The 18048-nt window shown below is 36.2% G+C and overlaps 1 protein-coding gene across 1 annotated transcript in view; it reads right to left on the reverse strand.

Moving 5' to 3' along the window:
- The window catches only part of TEX11 (testis expressed 11), a 243368-nt gene that overhangs the window by 150724 nt on the left and 74596 nt on the right, over positions 1-18048 (reverse strand). The window contains exon 13 of the mRNA XM_043569958.1: positions 17662-17740. Coding sequence (XP_043425893.1) covers positions 17662-17740 — 79 coding nt within the window. The remainder of the gene's footprint in view (positions 1-17661; positions 17741-18048) is intronic.

Here is an 18048-nt window from a genome sequence, read left to right on the forward strand (position 1 = left end):
CCATGTGCACTTGGGAAGAATGTATATTCTGCTGCTGTTGGATGGAATGTTCTTCTATAAATGTTTATTGGGTCCATTTGGTCTAACATATGGTTCAAGTCCAAAGATTCCTTGTAGTTTTCTGTCTGGATTGCTGAAAGTAGGGTACTGAAGCCTGCAATTATTATTTTTCAAGTCTTTCATTTCCATCACTTCCTTCCATTTTCTATACTGGAAGCTCTGAGAACAAGATTCCTTATTTGTATAGTTTATGGCAAGAACTTTTTAAAATAGTTCATGGCTTTTCTGTGGAAATGTTTAAAAAAAAAAAAAGATAAGTCCTGAAGATAGTGTGGGACTGGCAAATTAGTTACTAACATGGTTGGAAAAAAAAAGCATATATAGCAAGAGAGCACAGTAATTCAAAACAATGTAATTCTAATGCCAAATATGTAGGTAAGAATAATTTTATATTTATAATCATCTACTTACTAGGCCCTCTTTGGTGACACCAAAATATTCCGTGATTGTATTTGTTTCATAATTATGAGCTATTCTTCCCCATGAGGCAGTGATCTCCTTGAGACCAAGGACTATATATTATTTAATTTTTGTATTTTTAATGCCCAGCAACAAAACTGCTAGTGCATAATAAGAACTCAGATGGGAAAGAATGAATTCCCACTATTATCAACCTGACTCAAGTTCTTATCACTTCATATGTGAGCTACCTGCAATGATTCTTAATTGATTTCCCTACCTCTAATCTCACCCCAGTCAACTTCTTGCACATGTTTTCATTAGCATGTCACTACCTTTGAAAACCTCCAGTGGGTCCTGATTTGCCTACAGCATAAAGTCCTTTAGTTTGATTTTCAAGGATTTTCACAAATGACTCCAATGTACCTAACTTTATATCTCATTACACCTTTTATATAAAATTACGCTACAGCCTCTCTGATCCATTAGTCATCATATTCTGAACAGATGATGCTGTCCTCCTATCTACTCACTACAAATGTCCTTAACTCCTCCTTTCCACTTTATTAAATTCTCTCCCATCTTCAAAGCCCAGCTGAAGTCTCACATTCAAAGAACTCTTTCTGACGTTCCCAGTCTATAATGATCTATGCCTCTTCTGAATTCCTATACTAATTTGGCAGTTATCCCCATTTTCTATGTGCTATCTTATATTGTTATCTTTACACATACACTCTTTCCAATAAGGCTTGTAAGTTCCCTAAAAGAAGTGCCTATGCCTTCCATATGCTGCTCTTTACATAAAAGATGCTAAATTGGACTAAATTAATGTCTCTAAACCTGCCTTGTGCTCACATTTTTGCTCACTCTAATCTTCCTGCCAGGAATTCCTAATTCATTCACCTATACAAATCTTATACATTCTCTAAGTCCCTATCTCTTCCACTTAGCATTCTCTGATCAATGGAGCCTACAGTGATCTTTCGCTCCCCCTTCTAAATGTATATAGGATTTATCACCTATACCATGCATTTCTCATTTCCTGCATTTTATTGTCAGTTAACTGATCATATATATGCTTAGCTTGCTGTGGCAGACTGTAAATTCATTAGAGGAATGTCTATTTCTTTTTTTAATTTCTTTAAATGTTTATTTATTTTTGAGAGAGAGAAACAGAGCACAAGCGGGGGAGGGGCAGAGAAAGAGGGAGACAGAATCTGAAATAGGCTCCAGGCTCTGAGCGGTCAGCACAGAACCTGACGCAGGGCTCGAACTAACAAACCCTGAGAGCATGACCTGAATCAAAGCCAGTCACTCCACAGACTGAGCCACCCAGGTGCCCAGAGGAATGTCTGTTTCTTATGTTTCTTTTTATCTCCAACCAGACCCCATACAACATGCTGCATCAGGCAAAATTTTTGTTGACAAAATGAACTTAAATGTATCCAATGTGCTAAGGAAAATCCAACTCTTGTCTCCAAGAAGCAATAAACCTTAAAAATCCCTTCAATTCCTCTTCCCATCTCAAGTACCCTAAAACCAAACCCCCGGGCGGGAAGAAAACACATAAACCAATGATCCAAACCACATACGGTGAAAATGCAAGAACTGAATACATATTCTGTACCACCTTCCTTTCCTATAAAATGGAACTATTTTTTCTAACAATAAACTCATTAAAAATTTTTATTAGAATAAACAATTCTAACAGATTCCCTACAAAGTATGTTGTTTGGATACTTGACCTGAAATGGGAGAGGAGATGAAAGATCTATGGTGATAATTCTTGCCAACAGAGAGCTTTGACAGTGGCTGTTAGATGATAATATCCATGCAAACATGATTAAATTAAATCCCAAGAGCCAGTGATGTTTGCTTTTACTTCCTAGTGTCTGGTGACAACCATTTAGATCTATCCCAGGAAGGAATTAGTGTTGAGAGTATTAGGTCTTCAATATTACATCTGTCTCTTTCTCCAGATTTTCAGGATATTATCTCACTCATCTCAGCATGCCATTTGTGCAACCCATTCAAGTACTTGTTATTATATTATCAGAAGAGTAAATTTCATTTAAATGTATGATTTAAAAAATATGCTGCATCCCCAAATATAACTTTATTATATATTAGAGCCAAAAAAATTTTTGGAGGTAAGTCATTTTTATTTTATAATGTTAATCCATGGAAAAATAATATTCACTGTATGAAATTTTTTCTAAACAGAACTTTTCTGGAATTCATTCATTGTGTAGAATTGAGAGAGCTCTAAAAATTTTATTGTAATATTCAACAGTGAGTTCAAAAACTGTTGATAAAACATCAGGTCTTTTATAACAGGAAGGTTGAGAACAAAGTAGTTAATCTACAAGGTTTTTTGGTCTTTCTTTTTACTTGAGCCTAAACAAACTGCTTTCCCTATATCTAATTTTGACTTCCAAAAATTCTGATCTTGACTTTAGAAGCTTGATTTTGCTTCTCTCTATTCTTCTTTTTTTTAGTTTATTTATTTATTTTGGGAGAGAAAGAGATGGCATGAGCGGGGGAGGGGCAGAGAGAGAGGGAGACAATCCCAAGCAGGCTCTGCACTCTGAACACAGAGCCCTACACAGGGCTCAAACCCACGAAAACTGTTGCAATTATGACCTGAGCTGAAACCAACAGTTGGATGCTTAATCAACTGAGCCACCCAGAGTCCCCGCTTTTCTCTATTCTTGATTTTAGTTTGGCAATGTCAATCTGATCTCCTACAATCTTGTTCAAATTTTTTTTCTGTTGCATAGACATTTCTAGATCACTTTATCTCAAGGTTTCTGCCTCTATCTTGGAAGTCTCATTCCAATTCAAAATCTCTTAGTTTGATTATGTGATTTAGTATTCTTATTCCTGGAATGAACAGTAACTGATTAACCCCACCTAAGCTGTACAAAAGAAAGGGTCTGAGCCTTTTTTGCCAATAACAAGATAAAGTGATCTATGTTAAAATTACAACTAAGAAAAAGCATGTACTAATACAGACAAGGAGTTGAAGGAAAGAAAAAACTAATACAGACAAGGAGTTCAAGGAAAGAATAAACTGAATACAGATTATTTGTTAGGATAATAAAACTAGATATGATCTTTTTCTTTTCATTTTTTTATTATAATCATATGTTTACAGAGTAAAAAATAAAATAGATAAAAATTCTGAAAGGAAGGAATTAAAGCTCAAGGTGAGAAGCCAGTAATAGAAACTTAGCTGTTGTAAAAGAGTTCAGGTCCCCTAGGTTTATAAATGAGACTTATAAGTTACATATGTCTTTAAGAAAATTACAGAAAACTGAAGGGGTAATGAAAACTAGAGAAGGAAAACTTTGATTTTGTTTTACAAAGAGAGCAGTAGAGGGGCCCTTGTGTGGCTCAGTCAGTTAAGTGTCCAACTCCTGATTTCAGTTAAGGTCATGACCTCAGGGTCATGAGATAAAGCCCAGCACTGGGCTCCATGCTGAGCACAAAGCCAGCATAAGATTCTCTCTCTCCCTCTCCCTCTCTCTGTCTTTCCACCCACCCTTTAAAATGAATGAATGAATGAATGAATAAATAAATGAATGCAGTAGAGTCCTAAATTTGGCTACTCAAAGTGTGGTCTACAGACCAACAGCATCAGCATCACATGGAAAGCTTATTAGAAACGCAGATCTCAAGCCTCATTCCAGACCTACTGAATTAGAATCTCTATTTTAACAAGATCTTGAGCTAATCATATACGCATTAAAGTCTGAGAACCATTAACAAAACATCAAGGATTTGTTCAGAAAAGGGCACGCAAATTCAACTTACTTTATCTTTTGACAAGTTTACTTAAATGATAAAGTCAGAGAGTAAACAGACATAACCTAACAATTTCAGGAAAATGACTCATAATAACAGAGTATCAAGCCATCTAACTGCTTTTCTAGAATGTAAAGCATATGTTCTTCCCTTATCTTAGCACCACATATTACCAGGATCTCATAAGTGGATAGCCTAGAATTCTCTACACTCTGACTTCTAATGAAGCTTGACTGTAAGAGGTGAAATTAAAAAAAAAATCACTTAAGAGACATGGTATTTCCATCCACTCATCAATGCATTCAATATTTTATCCGTGGGGCACCTGGGTGGCACCTTGGTTAAGCATCCAACTTCAGCTCAGATCATGATCTCGCGGTTTGTGAGTTCAAGCCCTATGTCAAGCTCTGTGCTCACAGCTCAGAGACTAGAGCTTGCTTTGTATTCTGTGTTTCCCTCTCTCTCTGCCCCACCCCCCTCTCACACTCTTGTCTCTCTTAAAAAAAAATAAACATTAAAAAAATTTTTTTTAATTTTATCCTTGCATCAAGGTAGATCATCAGAAGCTTAGATCTGTACTACATTAGCTTATAGTAAATAGCAGGACTGCTTTCACTTTCTAACAGTTAATGCTCTGCACACTTAGCTCTTAGCTTTAATTGCTAAAACAAACTTCTATACATAAAATATACTTATGCTTTTGCTATAAAATTATCATTGTCCATTATATAATGCAACTTCCTATACTGTCTACAGATGCCAAATATGTAACATAAATGAGTGAAACAGACTATAAGAAAAAGCAACTGCCAGATACATAATGAACCCTTAGGATTAACTAAACAATGGTATAAGTATGTTAACATAGTACAAATAGGTAAGAAAATAGAAGCTATACTTTAACTTTGAAATTTAAAAATAAATATACTTAATTTACCAAATTTTTCTTCTGACTTTGATTTCTCTGTTGATTGGGAAATAGAAAGCTGAAATTCTTTCTTCTCTCTCTTTTATACCAATATGTCAATATTCATATGGCTGATAGGGAAAAAGTAGGTGCCTACATGAAAATCTGGGTACTGTCATCAAGAGAAAAGTGGAATGAACGACTGACAGCCGATCAAGAGCAATTAATGTCCACTACATCTGATATGCCAAAGTTGTCTAATTAGAATTCAATACCACACTACACTACAGTTCAATTTGTAGTTCTTCATTCACATTAGTATTAATTGAGAAAGTCAAAATAAATAATGTTTTTCATTATCATGATGTTGGAAATGAGAAAACATTTTAAGAATTCAATCTTTGAATATGTAGTTAAGGTAATCATTTCTATCTCTGGAAACCAATTTCACCATAGAAAAGTGAGTCAGATTATTCTTTGCCAAATGAGTTTCCCAAAGAAATTACTTCACTAAGAACATATGAATTACAATTTACATTTGTGTAATTACTTATGAATGCATTTGCAGAGGCAGATTCAGAGTGTTTATATGGTTTGTCATAGTCACCAAAGAGGTCAAGTCTTTGAGCGAAGGCAGAGATTTTTCCCATGGATGACATGAACAAGTTGAATTCTTTCAACAGTTCCAAAAATATTAGTACCTTGTCATGAATGCTATATCACACAAATCTCCCCTTCAGAACTGAAGTATTTATTTCCAGGTGACTCTTTAGGAACTACCCTTGAAGAAAGCCACCTCACCCAAGGTTATGCCCCCTTTCCAGGGCAGCTGACATCCAAGACTACTTAACACTGGCCTTCAAGACATACCATCTTATTCTAACTGAAAACAATTCTGAAGGGCCAACCCAGCTTCAGAGTTCCCCATGGGGTAAGCTGAAGCCTTCTAACTTTAAATTAGCCCAATTTCTCCCCTTACCTAGTTTAGTCTCCTTTTCTTCCCCTCATAGGTATTGATCCTAAGAGCCCTCCTTTATAAGCTTTATAAGCTTTATAAGCTTTATAAGCACACTAACCACCATCTTAAAATTTGCTTCTAGGGCAACACGAGCTTTGACAGCATCTCATCCAATAAGCCCCCTAACCTCTAAGAAATAGATGCAAGTTTTCCTTCCACTTCTATTTTTTGGAACAGTTTAAGAAGAATAGGTATTAACTCTTTAAATGTCTGGTAGAATTCCTCCTGAGAAGCCATCTGGCCCTGGACTTTTCTTTGTTGGGAGATTTTTGATTACTGATTCAATTTCTTTGCTGATTATGGGTCTGTTCAAATTTTCTATTTCTTCCTATTTCAGTCTTGGTAGTTTGTATGTTTCTAGGAATTTGTCCATTTCTTACAGATTGCCCAGTTTGTTGGCATATAATTTTTCATAATATTCTCTTATAATTATATTTTGACACAGGCACACTTTGTACATTAAACACAGAAATCTTTTACTTCCATCACAAAGAAATTTGTTCTTTCTCATTTTAAAATGTCCTCTCAGGCTAGCTTACATTCTCCCATTTTTTTTTAAATTTTTTTAACGTTTATTTATTTTTGAGACAGAGAGAGACAGAGCATGAACGGGGGAGGGGCAGAGAGAGGGAGACACAGAATCTGAAACAGGCTCCAGGCTCTGAGCGGTCAGCACAGAGCCCGACGCGGGGCTCGAACTTACAGACTGTGAGATCATGACCTGAGCCGAAGCCGGCCGCTCAACCGACTGAGCCACCCAAGCGCCCCACATTCTCTCATTTTTGAAAGAGATGTGTGTGCCATAAACATTTAATTTCCTCTTATATTTGCTATAAAAATAATAACACAAAAAAAGATAAATGACAACTTGACACATAGGTTAAGGTAGAAAATAAAGAAGTGTGGGGACTATGTCAAACTGGAGAATACAATGCCCCATGTCTAAAGATAGCAATAGCCATTTAGCCCCAAATGATTGTTGCTTAGTGGGAAATATTGACCAAATGTTTCCAGATCTTTCAATTTTTTTCAAGAAGTCAGAAACCCTGATTTTCATGTGAAATTGTTAAATACTGGCAATTAATTCATCCCTATGCAACACATCTCTGGCCACACCACCCAGCTCATGGTTCACTGATTTGCAAACTCTTTCCTATGTGATAGATTCCTTTAGAATGTAGAATTGGGAAAAAATGTTTGTCACTCTTAAAGATAATATTCAGGTAATGAGGGATCAAAGAAATCCATGAGGCATATATAAAACAAAAAATAAAATAACCAAGTAAGTCCCTCCTTATCAGTAATTTCTTTAAATGTAAATTGATTAAACTCCAATCACAAGGCAGAAATTGGAATAATGAATAAACAGAATCCAGCTACATACTGTTTGGAAGACACTCACTTTAGACCCAAAGATACAAACAGGTAGAAAATGAAACGATGGAGAAAGATATTCTATGCAAATAGTAACCAAAAGTGAGAAGTGGTGGTTATACTAGTATCAGACAAAACTGACTTTAAATCAAAGTTACAAAAGACAAAGAAGGATGTGATGCATTAATTAAAAATCCAATAAAGCAAGAAGATATAACAATTATAAATATTTACATACTTAGTAACAAAGCATCAATTTAAGAGAACTGATGGTAAAATAGCATGCTACAATAATAGTTGGAGACTTCAAGACCTCTTCTCAAAAATGAAAAGAACAACCATCGGGCACCTGGGTGGCTCAGTTGGCTGAGCGTCCGACTTCAGCTCAGGTCATGGTCTCACAGCTCGTGAGTTCGAGCCCTGTGTCGAGCTCTGGGCTGACAAACAGCTCAGAGCCTGGAGCCTGCTTCAGATTCTGTATCTCCCTCTCTTTCTGCCCCTCCCCTGCTCACGCTCTGCCTCTGTCTGTCTCTCAAAAGTAAATAAATGTTAAAAAAAAATTAAAAAAAAAGAATAGAACAACCAGACAGAAGATAAGTAAAAAATAGAGGATATCAACAACACAATAAACCAACAGACATATACAGCACATTTTACCCAATAACAGAATATACATTCTTCTCAAGTGCACATGGAACATTTTCCAGGATAGATCATAAGTTAAGCCACAAATTTAGTCTCAATAGAGTTTAACAGCTAGACATTATACAAACTACCTTTTCTGACCACAAAAGTATAAAGTTATGAATCAGTAACAGAAGAAAATCTGAAAAAATTCAGAATTTGTAGAAATTAAATAACACACTGGGGCACTTGGGTGGTTCAGTTGGCTAAGTGTCCAACTTCAGCTCAGGTCATGATCTCACAGCTCCTGAGTTTGAGCCTCGCATTGGGCTCTGTGCTGACAGCTCAGAGCCTTGGAACCTGCTTCAGATTCTGTGTCTCCCTCTCTCTGCCCCTCCCCTGCTCATGCTCTGTCTCTCTTTCTCTCTCTCTCTCTCTCTCAAAAATAAATAAACATTAAAAAATTTATTTAAAAAGTTAAACAACACACTTAAGCAAGCAATGAAATGAAGAAGAAATCACAAGGGAAATTAGAAAATAGTTAAGACTGAATGAAAATGAAAATACAAATTACCAAAACTTATAAAAAACAGAAAAAGCCAGGTTAAGTGAGATATTTATGTCTATAAATGCTTATATTCAAAAATAAGAAAGATCTCAAATCAACAACCTAATTTTACAATGTAGTGAATTAGAAAAGAAGAACAAACTAACCACAAAACTACCAGAAGGAAGGATATAATAAAATTAGAGCAGAAATAAATGAAATAAAGATCAGAAAAACAATAGAAAAAAAATCAATGAAACTAAGTTGGTTTTTTTGCAAAGACAAACAAAAGTGATGACAAATCTTCAGCTAGGTTAAGAAAAAAAGAGAGAAGACTTGAATAAAATCAGAAATGAAAGAAAAAAATTACAACTAATGTCTCAGAAATTAAAAGAATTATAAAGGACTATTATGAAAACTCATATACCAAATTGGAAAACCTAGAGAAATTCATGAATTCCTAAAAACATAACCACCTACTAAGCCTGAATCATTAAGAAATAGAAAACCTGGGGCGCCTGGGTGACTCGGTTGGTTGAGTGTCCGACTTTGGCTCGGGTCATGATCTCATGGCTTGTGAGTTCGAGCTCTATATCAGGCTCTGTTCTGATAGCTCAGAGCCTGGAGCCTGCTTCAGATTCTGTCTCCAACTCTCTCTCTGTCCCTCTCCTGCTCATGCACTGTGTCTCTCAAATATAAATAATAATAATAATAATAATAATAATAAAGAAAATCTGACAGACCTAGAACTAGTAAAGTGACTGAAGCAGTAATCAACAATCTCCCAACAAAGAAAAGCTCAGGATCACATGGCTTTACTCCAAAATTCTACCAAATATTTAAAGAATTAATGCCATCCTTCTCAAAGTCTTCTAAAAAATTGGGGAGAAGGAAACACTTTGAAACTTATTAATGAAGCCAGTATTACCCTGATATCAAACAACAACAATAAAAAGAAAATACAAATGGAATTTTTTTCAAAAGTGGAACAAAAATCCCAAAATTTGTACAGAACCACAAAAGACCAGAAATAGCCAAGGCAATCTTGAGAAAGAAAAACAAAGCTGGAGGTATCATGCTCCTGGATTTTACATAGATAGAGTACAATACAATACAGTAATCAAAACAGTACTGACATGAAAACAGACACATAGATCAATGGAACAGAATGGACAGCTGAGAAATAAACCCACACATATTTGGTCAATTAATCTATGGCAAAGGAGGCAAGAATATATAATGGGGGAAAGACAGTCTCGTCAATAAATGGTGTTAGGAAAACTGAACAGGTACATGCAAAAAAATGAAACCAGTCCTTTATCTTATACCATGTACAAAAATAAAGTCAAAATGGATTAAAATCTTGAATATAAGACCTGAAACCATAATGCTCCTACAAGAAAACACTGGCAATAAGCTATTTGACATCAGTCCTAGTGATATTTTTTTGGACCAGATGCCTCAGGCAACGGCAATAAAAGATAAAATTGATTAAGGAAATCACATCAAACTAAAAAGCTTTTGCACAGTGAAGAAAACCATCAACAAAATGAAAATAGAACCTACTGGCTAAGAAACTATATTTGCAAATCACACATCTGATAAGGGGTTAATATCCAAAACATATAAAGAACTTATACAACTTGATGTTAAAAAAGTAAACCGTATTAAAAATGGGCAGAGGACTTGTATAGACATTTTACCAAAGAAGACAAACAGATCAGTAAGCACATCAAAAGATGCTCAGTATCACTGATCATTAGAGAAATGCAAATGAAAACCACAATGAGATATCACCTCACACCTGTCAGATTGGCTATTATCAAAATGACAAAAAATAAAAAGGGTTGGCAAGGATGTAGAGAAAAAGGAATCTTTGTATACTGTTGGAGGGGATGAAAATCAAGGCAGCCACTATGAAAAACAGTATGAAGTTTCCTCAACAAATTAAAAATAGAACTACCCTACAATCCTGCAATTACACTTCTGAGGATCTGAAGAAAATGGAAACACCAATTTTTTTTTAATGTTTATTTTTGAGAGAGCGAGAGAGAGAGCAAGCACATGCAAGAAAGAGCACAAGCGGGAAGGGGCAGAGAGAAGACGGGACAGAGGATTCTAAGAGGGCTCTGCTAACAGCAGAGAGCTCAATGTGGGGGCGAAACTCACAACCATGAGATCATGACCTGAGGTAAAGTTGGACACTTAACCAAATGAGCCAACCAAGTGCCCCGAAAACATAATCTGAAGAGAAATTTGAACCATTATCTTCATTGCAGCATTATTTATAAAAGCCAAACTATAAAAACAACCTAAGTGTCCAGTGATGGGTGAATGGATAAAGACGTGGTACATTATCTCCAATGGAACACTACCCAGCCATAAAAAAAAATAAAATAAAATTTTGCCATTTGTGTCAATGTGGATGGACCTAGAAGGTATCATGCTAAGCAAAATAAGTCAGCGAAAGACTAATATTGTATGACTTCATTTATATGAGGCATCTAAAAAACAACAGAAATGAACAAACAAAACAAACAGAAACAGACTCATTGATACAGGAAACAAACTGTTGGTTACCAGAGTATGACAGTGGAGGGGGTTTGGAGGGTGAGTGAAACAGGTGAAGGAGATTCAGAGGTACAAACTTCCAATCATAAAATAAATAAGTCACAGGGATGTAATAAACAGCATAGGAAATATAATGAATAATAATGTAATAATTTTGCATGGTGACAGATGTTAAGTAAACTAATCACAGGGATCATTTTTCAATGTATAAAAATATCAAATCACTACAATATGTACATTAAACTAATAGGATACTGTATGTCAATCATACTTCAATAAAAAAAAAAACTTCTTCCTAAACAAAGACACTACAAGAAAAGAAAACTACAGGCCAGTATTCCTGAAGAATACATATACAAAAAACCTCAACAAAATACTAGTAATAAGGTAATCCTCAACAAAAAAAAATTAAACAGCATGTTAAAAAGATCATATACCATGACCAAGCGGGATTTATTCCTAGAATACAAGGATGGTCCAACATATAAAAATCAGTAAATGTGATATACCACACTGACAGAATGAAAGATAAAAATCACACAGTCATCACAATAGATGCAGAAAAATAATTTGAAAACTTCAACAAGCTTTCATAATAAAAACATCCAACAAGCTAAGAATAGAAGGAAACTACCTGAACATAGTAATATGAAAAACCCACAGTGAATCTCATACTCAATGGTAAAACACTAAAAACTTTTCCTTTAAGACCAGGAACAAGGTAAGGATGTCTGCTTTAGTGACTCCTGTTCAGTACAGTACTGGGAGCCAGAGAAATTAGTCAAGGAAAAGAAATAAAAAGCATCTATCCAAATTGGAAAGTAAGAAATAAAATTATCTCTGTTCATAGATGATATGATCTTATATATAGAAAATGCTAAAGATTCTACAAAAAAACTATTTTTTTGTTAAGGGTTTAAAATTTTTTTTGATGTTTTTATTTATTTTTGAGACAGAGAGAAAGCACAACCTGGAGAGGGGTAGAGATAGAGGGAGACAGGAACTGAAGGGGGCTCCACAATAACAGCAGAGAGCCCAATGTGGAGCTCAAACTCAGGAGTGCCTTGAGATCATGACCTGAGCCAAAGTCAGATGCTTAGCCGTCAAGTGAGCCACCCAGGCACCCCTCCAGAAAACAAAACAAAACAAAAACAAAAACAAAACCTGTTAAAATAAATAAACGAATTCAGCAAAGTAGCAGCATATAAAATCAATCCACAAAAATCAGTTGCAATTCTATACACTAACAATAAACCATCTGAAAAAAATTTAAGACGGGCGCCTGGGTGGCTCAGTCGGTTTTTGGCTCAGGTCCTGATCACATAGTCATGGGATGAAGCCCACATCAGGCTCCAAACTTGTGCATGAAGCTTGCTTGCGATTCTCTGTCTCCCTCTCTCTCTGTCCCTCCCCCACTCACACTCTCTCCCTCTCGAAAAAAATAAATAAACATTTAAAAACTTTAAGAACACAGCCCCATTTATAATAGCATCAAGAAAAGAAAAAACTTTAAGAATTAACTCAGCCAGGAGGTAAAGAACTTGTACAATGAGAACTATAAGATATTTCTGGGTGCCTGGATGGCTCAGTCAATTAAGCATCCGACTCCTGATTTCAGCTCAGGTCATGATCTCACGGTTCATGAGTTCAAGCCCCACATCAGGCTGTGCACTGACAGTGTGGAACCTGCTTGGGATTCTCTCTCCCTCTCTCTGCCTCTCCCCTGCTCATGCTCTCTCTCTCTCTCTTGCTCAAAATAAATAAGTAAAAGTTAAAAAAGACATTTTTAAACAAAATTAAAGAAGACATAAATAAATGGAAAAACATTTCATGTTCATGGATTGGAAGACTTAATATTGTTAAGATGCCAACACTACCTGAAGTAATCTACAGATTCAATGCAATCCCTACCAAAATCCCAATGATGCTTTTTGGCAGAAATAGAAAAATTCATCCTAAAATTCATATGTAATCTCAAATGACTCTGAATATGCAAAACAATTCTGAAAATAAAAAAGGTGAAGGACTCACACTACCTGATTTTAAAACTCAATACAAACATAAAGTATTAAAAACAGAATGGTACTGGCATAAAGATAGACATACAAAGCAATAGAACAGAATAGAAAACCCAGAAATAAACTCTCACATATAAGGTCAAATGATTTTTAACAAGAGTGCCAAGACAATTCAATGGGGAAAAGAAAGTTTTCTCAACAAATGACGCTGTGAAAACTGGGTAGCACATGCAAAAGAATTAAGTTGGAACTTTGTCTCACACCATATAGAAAAATGATCTCAACATGGATCCATGACCTAAATGTAAGACATAAAAACTATGAAACTCCCAGAAGAAAACATAGGGGAAATCATATTATATTTGGCAAAGATCTCTCAGATATGACACTAAGAGAATAGGAAATAAAAGGGGAAAAAAACACAAATTGGATTTCATGAAAAAAAATTTTTTTTAATTTTAATGTTTATTTTTGAGAGAGAAAGAGACAGAGCACGAGTGGGGGAGGGGCAAAGAGAGAGGGAGACACAGAATCTGAAGCAGGCTCCAGGCTCTGAGCTGTCAGCACAGAGCCCAATACCGGGCTCAAACTCACAAACTGCAAGATCATGACCTGAGCTGAAGATGGATGCTTAACCGACTGAGTCACCCAGGCACCCCCCCAAAATTTTTTTTAATTGGGGGTGCCTCACTGGCTCAGTTGGAAGAGCATGTGACTCTTGATCTCAGAGTCAAGAGTTCAAGCTCCATGTTGGGTATAGAAATTACATAAACAAATAAATAAACTTAAAAAAATTTTTAATTTTCCATCAAAAGACACTACCAACAGAGTGAAAAGGCAATCCATAGAATAGGAGAAAATATTTGCAAATCATATATATTCAAAAGGATTTAATATCCAGAATACATCATGAACTCCTAAAACTAAACGACCTGATTAAAAATTGGGCAGGTCGGGGCGCCTGGGCGGCTCAGTCGGTTGGGAGTCTGACTTCAGCTCAGGTCATGATCTCACAGCTCATGGGTTCAACCCCATGTCGGGCTCTGTGCTGACAGCTCAGGGCCTGGAGCCTGCTTCGGATTCTGTGTCTCCCTCTCTCTCTGTCCCTCTCCTGCTCACACTGTGTCTCTCTCTCTCAAAAATAAACATTAAAAAAAAATTTTTTTAAATATGGCAGGGGACTTGAATAGACATTTCTCTAAAGATGAAATAGGCCAAAATCACATGAAAAGATGGTCAACATCACTAGTCATTAGGGAAATGCAAATCAAAACTATACGAGATACCACTTCACACCTATTGGGATAACTACTACAAAAAACAAAACAAAACAAAACAAGAGTTGGCCAAAATTTGGAGAAATTGGAACCCTTGTGCCCTGTGGCTGAGAATGTAATATGTACACCCACTGTGAAAACAGTATGACGATTCCTCAAAAAATTAAAAATTACCATATTATCCAGCAACTCCACTTCTGAATATACACAAAAAAAAACTGAAAGCAAATTCTCAAAGATTTTTTTTACACCCCCATTCATCGCAGCATTATCCACAATAGCTAAAATGTGGAAGTTTTACCTTCCATCAGCTGATGAATGGATAAGCAAAATGTGGCACATACAATAAAATCTTCCTCATCCTTAAAAAGAAAGCAAATTCTTTATATATAAAGCATCCAACTCTTGATTTCAGCTCAGGTCATGATCTCGCAGTTCATGGGTTCGAGCCCCACGTTGAGCTCTGTGCTGGTGGCATGTGCCTGCTTGGGATTCTCTGTCTCTCCCTCTCTCTCTGCCCCTCCCCCAATTGTGCTGTCTCTGTCTCTCTCGAATAAATAAACTTTAAAAAAAATACTGGAGGGTTGCCTGGGTGGTTCAGTTGGTTGAATGTCTTGCTCTCTATTTTGGTTCAGGTCATGATCCCAGGGTCATGGTATCAAGCCCCACATTGGGCTCCATGTTGAGCGTGAAGCCTGCTTAAGATTCTCTCTTTCTCCCTCTTTCCCTCTCCCCGGCTCTCTCTCTCTCTCTCTCTTAAAAAAATTACTGGAGGGGTGCCTGGGTGGCTCAGTCGGTTAGGTGTCTGATTTCGGCTCAGGTCATGATCTCACAGCTTGTGAGTTCAAGCCCCGCATCGGGCTCTGTGCTGACAGCTCAGAGCCTGGAGCTTGCTCAGATTCTGTGTCTCCCCCTCTCTCTCTCTGCCCCTCCCCCACTCGCTCTGTCTCTCTCTCTTTCTCTCTCTCTCTCTCTCAAAAATAAATAAAAACATTAAAAAAATTTTTTAATTACTGGCAAATATGTATCAATTGTATATAAGAAAAAATTTTGTGTTCCAGCTTTGTAAAAACATGATGTTATCATCATCATCTCCTCTTCCATAGATATTCTATAAAAGGCTGAATGACTTCTCATCCAAAAGTCGTGTGTCAGGTAGGAGATCGGTCTGCAACAACGGTTGGCAAGCTATATAGTTGCAGGCCAAATCTAAACAGCGACCGGCTTTTATAAATAAAGCTCTATCACAGTCACTTCCATTTATTTACAGATTTTCTGTGGCTGCTTTTTTCTCACACTACAACAGCAGAGTAAAGTAGGTGTGACAGAAACTTTATGCCTTACAAAGGCTAAAATATTTACTACCTCACCCTTTATAGATAGTTTACTAACTGACCTAAAATAGTGGTTCTCAGAACCACCTGAAGAACTAATAAAAAATAGAGGTCAGGGCTTACTGGAATAAGGTAGAGCTTGATCTCTATATTTTTATAAAGTACCTAGTGAACATTTTTGATAAGTTTTATTGAGGTATAATTCCCATACCATACAATGCATCAATTTAAAGTACACAATTCAGTGGTTTTTAATATATACACAGAGTTGTGCACACATTACCCAATCAATTCTAAAACATTTCCATCATGTCAGAAAGAAGTGCCATACCCAATAGCAGTCTCTCCCCATCTTCCCCAACTCTCACAGCCCTAGGCAACCACTTATCTACTTCCTGTCTCTATAACTGCATCTATTCTGGAAATATCATATAAATGGAATGAAACAATATGTGATCTTTGTGACTGGCTTCTTGCACTTGGCATCATGTTTTTAAGGTTCATCCATGTTATAACATGTATCAGTATTCTGTTTCTTTTTATTTTTCTTAATATTTTTAAGTTTTTCTTATTTACTTTTTTTGAGTTTATTTATTTATTTTGAGGGGAGAGGGGCAGAGAGAGGGGGAGAGAGAGAATCCCAAGCAGGCTCCGTGCTGTGCAGAGCCCAATGTAGGGCTCAAACCCACAAACTGCAAGATCATCACCTGAGCTGAAATCAAGAGCCAGACGCCCAAAAGACTGAACCACCCAGGCACCTCTTAAGTTTTTATTTTAATTTCAGTTAGTTAATTTACAGTGTTATATTAATCTCAAGATGTACAATAGAGTAATTCAACACTTCCATACGTTACACCATTTATTGGCAAATGATATTCCATGATATGGGTATACCACATTTTGTTTGCCTATTCATCAGTTATTAGATATTTTGGTTGTTTCCACATTTGAGTATTAGGAATAATATTGTTATGAACATTCACATATAAGTGTTTTATGGACATACTTTTTCTATTTAACTCAGGAGTGGAATTGCTGGGTCAAATGGTAACTATTTAACTTAGTGAGGAACTAATAGTTTCCAAAGCAACTGCCCAATTTTACATTCCCACCGTCAGTGTACAAGGGTTACAATTTCTCTATATCCTTGCCAACATATGTGATTATCTGTCTTTTTGATAATAGCCATCCTACTGATTCAAAGTGGTTTCTCATTGTGGTTTTGATTTGCATTGCCCTGATGGCTAATGATGTTGAACATTGTTTCAAGTACTTATTCCTCAGCAATTCTGAGGCACACTTAAGTTTGGGAACGATTAAGAAGTCTTTATGTACTTTAAGGTCCCTTTTGACATTAATGGTAACATAAAGACAGAGCCAGAGAGGTGTATTACTCATAGAACTGCACTCGTTCATGCCTTCCTGTTCCACATGACACTGCCCTGTAGGTTAACCTAGGTCTAACTCCTGTTTTATAAAGCACCAACTACCTTATTCCTTTTTCATTTTATTTCTTTTTCAAAATTTTAATGTAAATTTTAAAATTAACTTGACTATTGATTGTTTAAATCATTAATCAAGCAGTTCCATCTTCTAATTTTATCAGCATAATGGCAGATATGGTGCTATGTGAATATGGATGGATATAAATGGGTACATTCAATACATATTAATAGAAACCTTAAAAAATGTTAGTCTTTAGAGAAAAGAAAATCAATTCTGTACCTTTCATGATCCATCAGCAGTTTAGCAATGTTCAGACAAAAGTCTAGAGACATGTCAAGATGCAGTATTTCCATGACAGCTAAAAAAGAGAAGATGAAATAATCATCAGTTTCATTTCTGAGGAAACTTAGCTATTTTCAGTAACTTTCCTTTGTTAAAAATCTACTTTCTAAACGTTTGCCATACACCACATCTTGCCTAATAATTTATCAAAATCTTTTGGGGCATCTGGGTGGTTCAGTAGGTTAAACACCAGACTTCAGCTCAAATCATGATCTCACAGTTCATGGGTTCGAGCCCCACATTGGGCTCTATGCTGACAGTGTGAAGACTGTTTGGGATTCTCTCTCTCTCTCTCTCTCTCTCTCTCTCTCTCTCTCTCCCCCC

This window comes from Prionailurus bengalensis, chromosome X, assembly GCF_016509475.1.
Source record: "Prionailurus bengalensis isolate Pbe53 chromosome X, Fcat_Pben_1.1_paternal_pri, whole genome shotgun sequence".
NCBI classification, from domain to species: domain Eukaryota; kingdom Metazoa; phylum Chordata; class Mammalia; order Carnivora; family Felidae; genus Prionailurus; species Prionailurus bengalensis.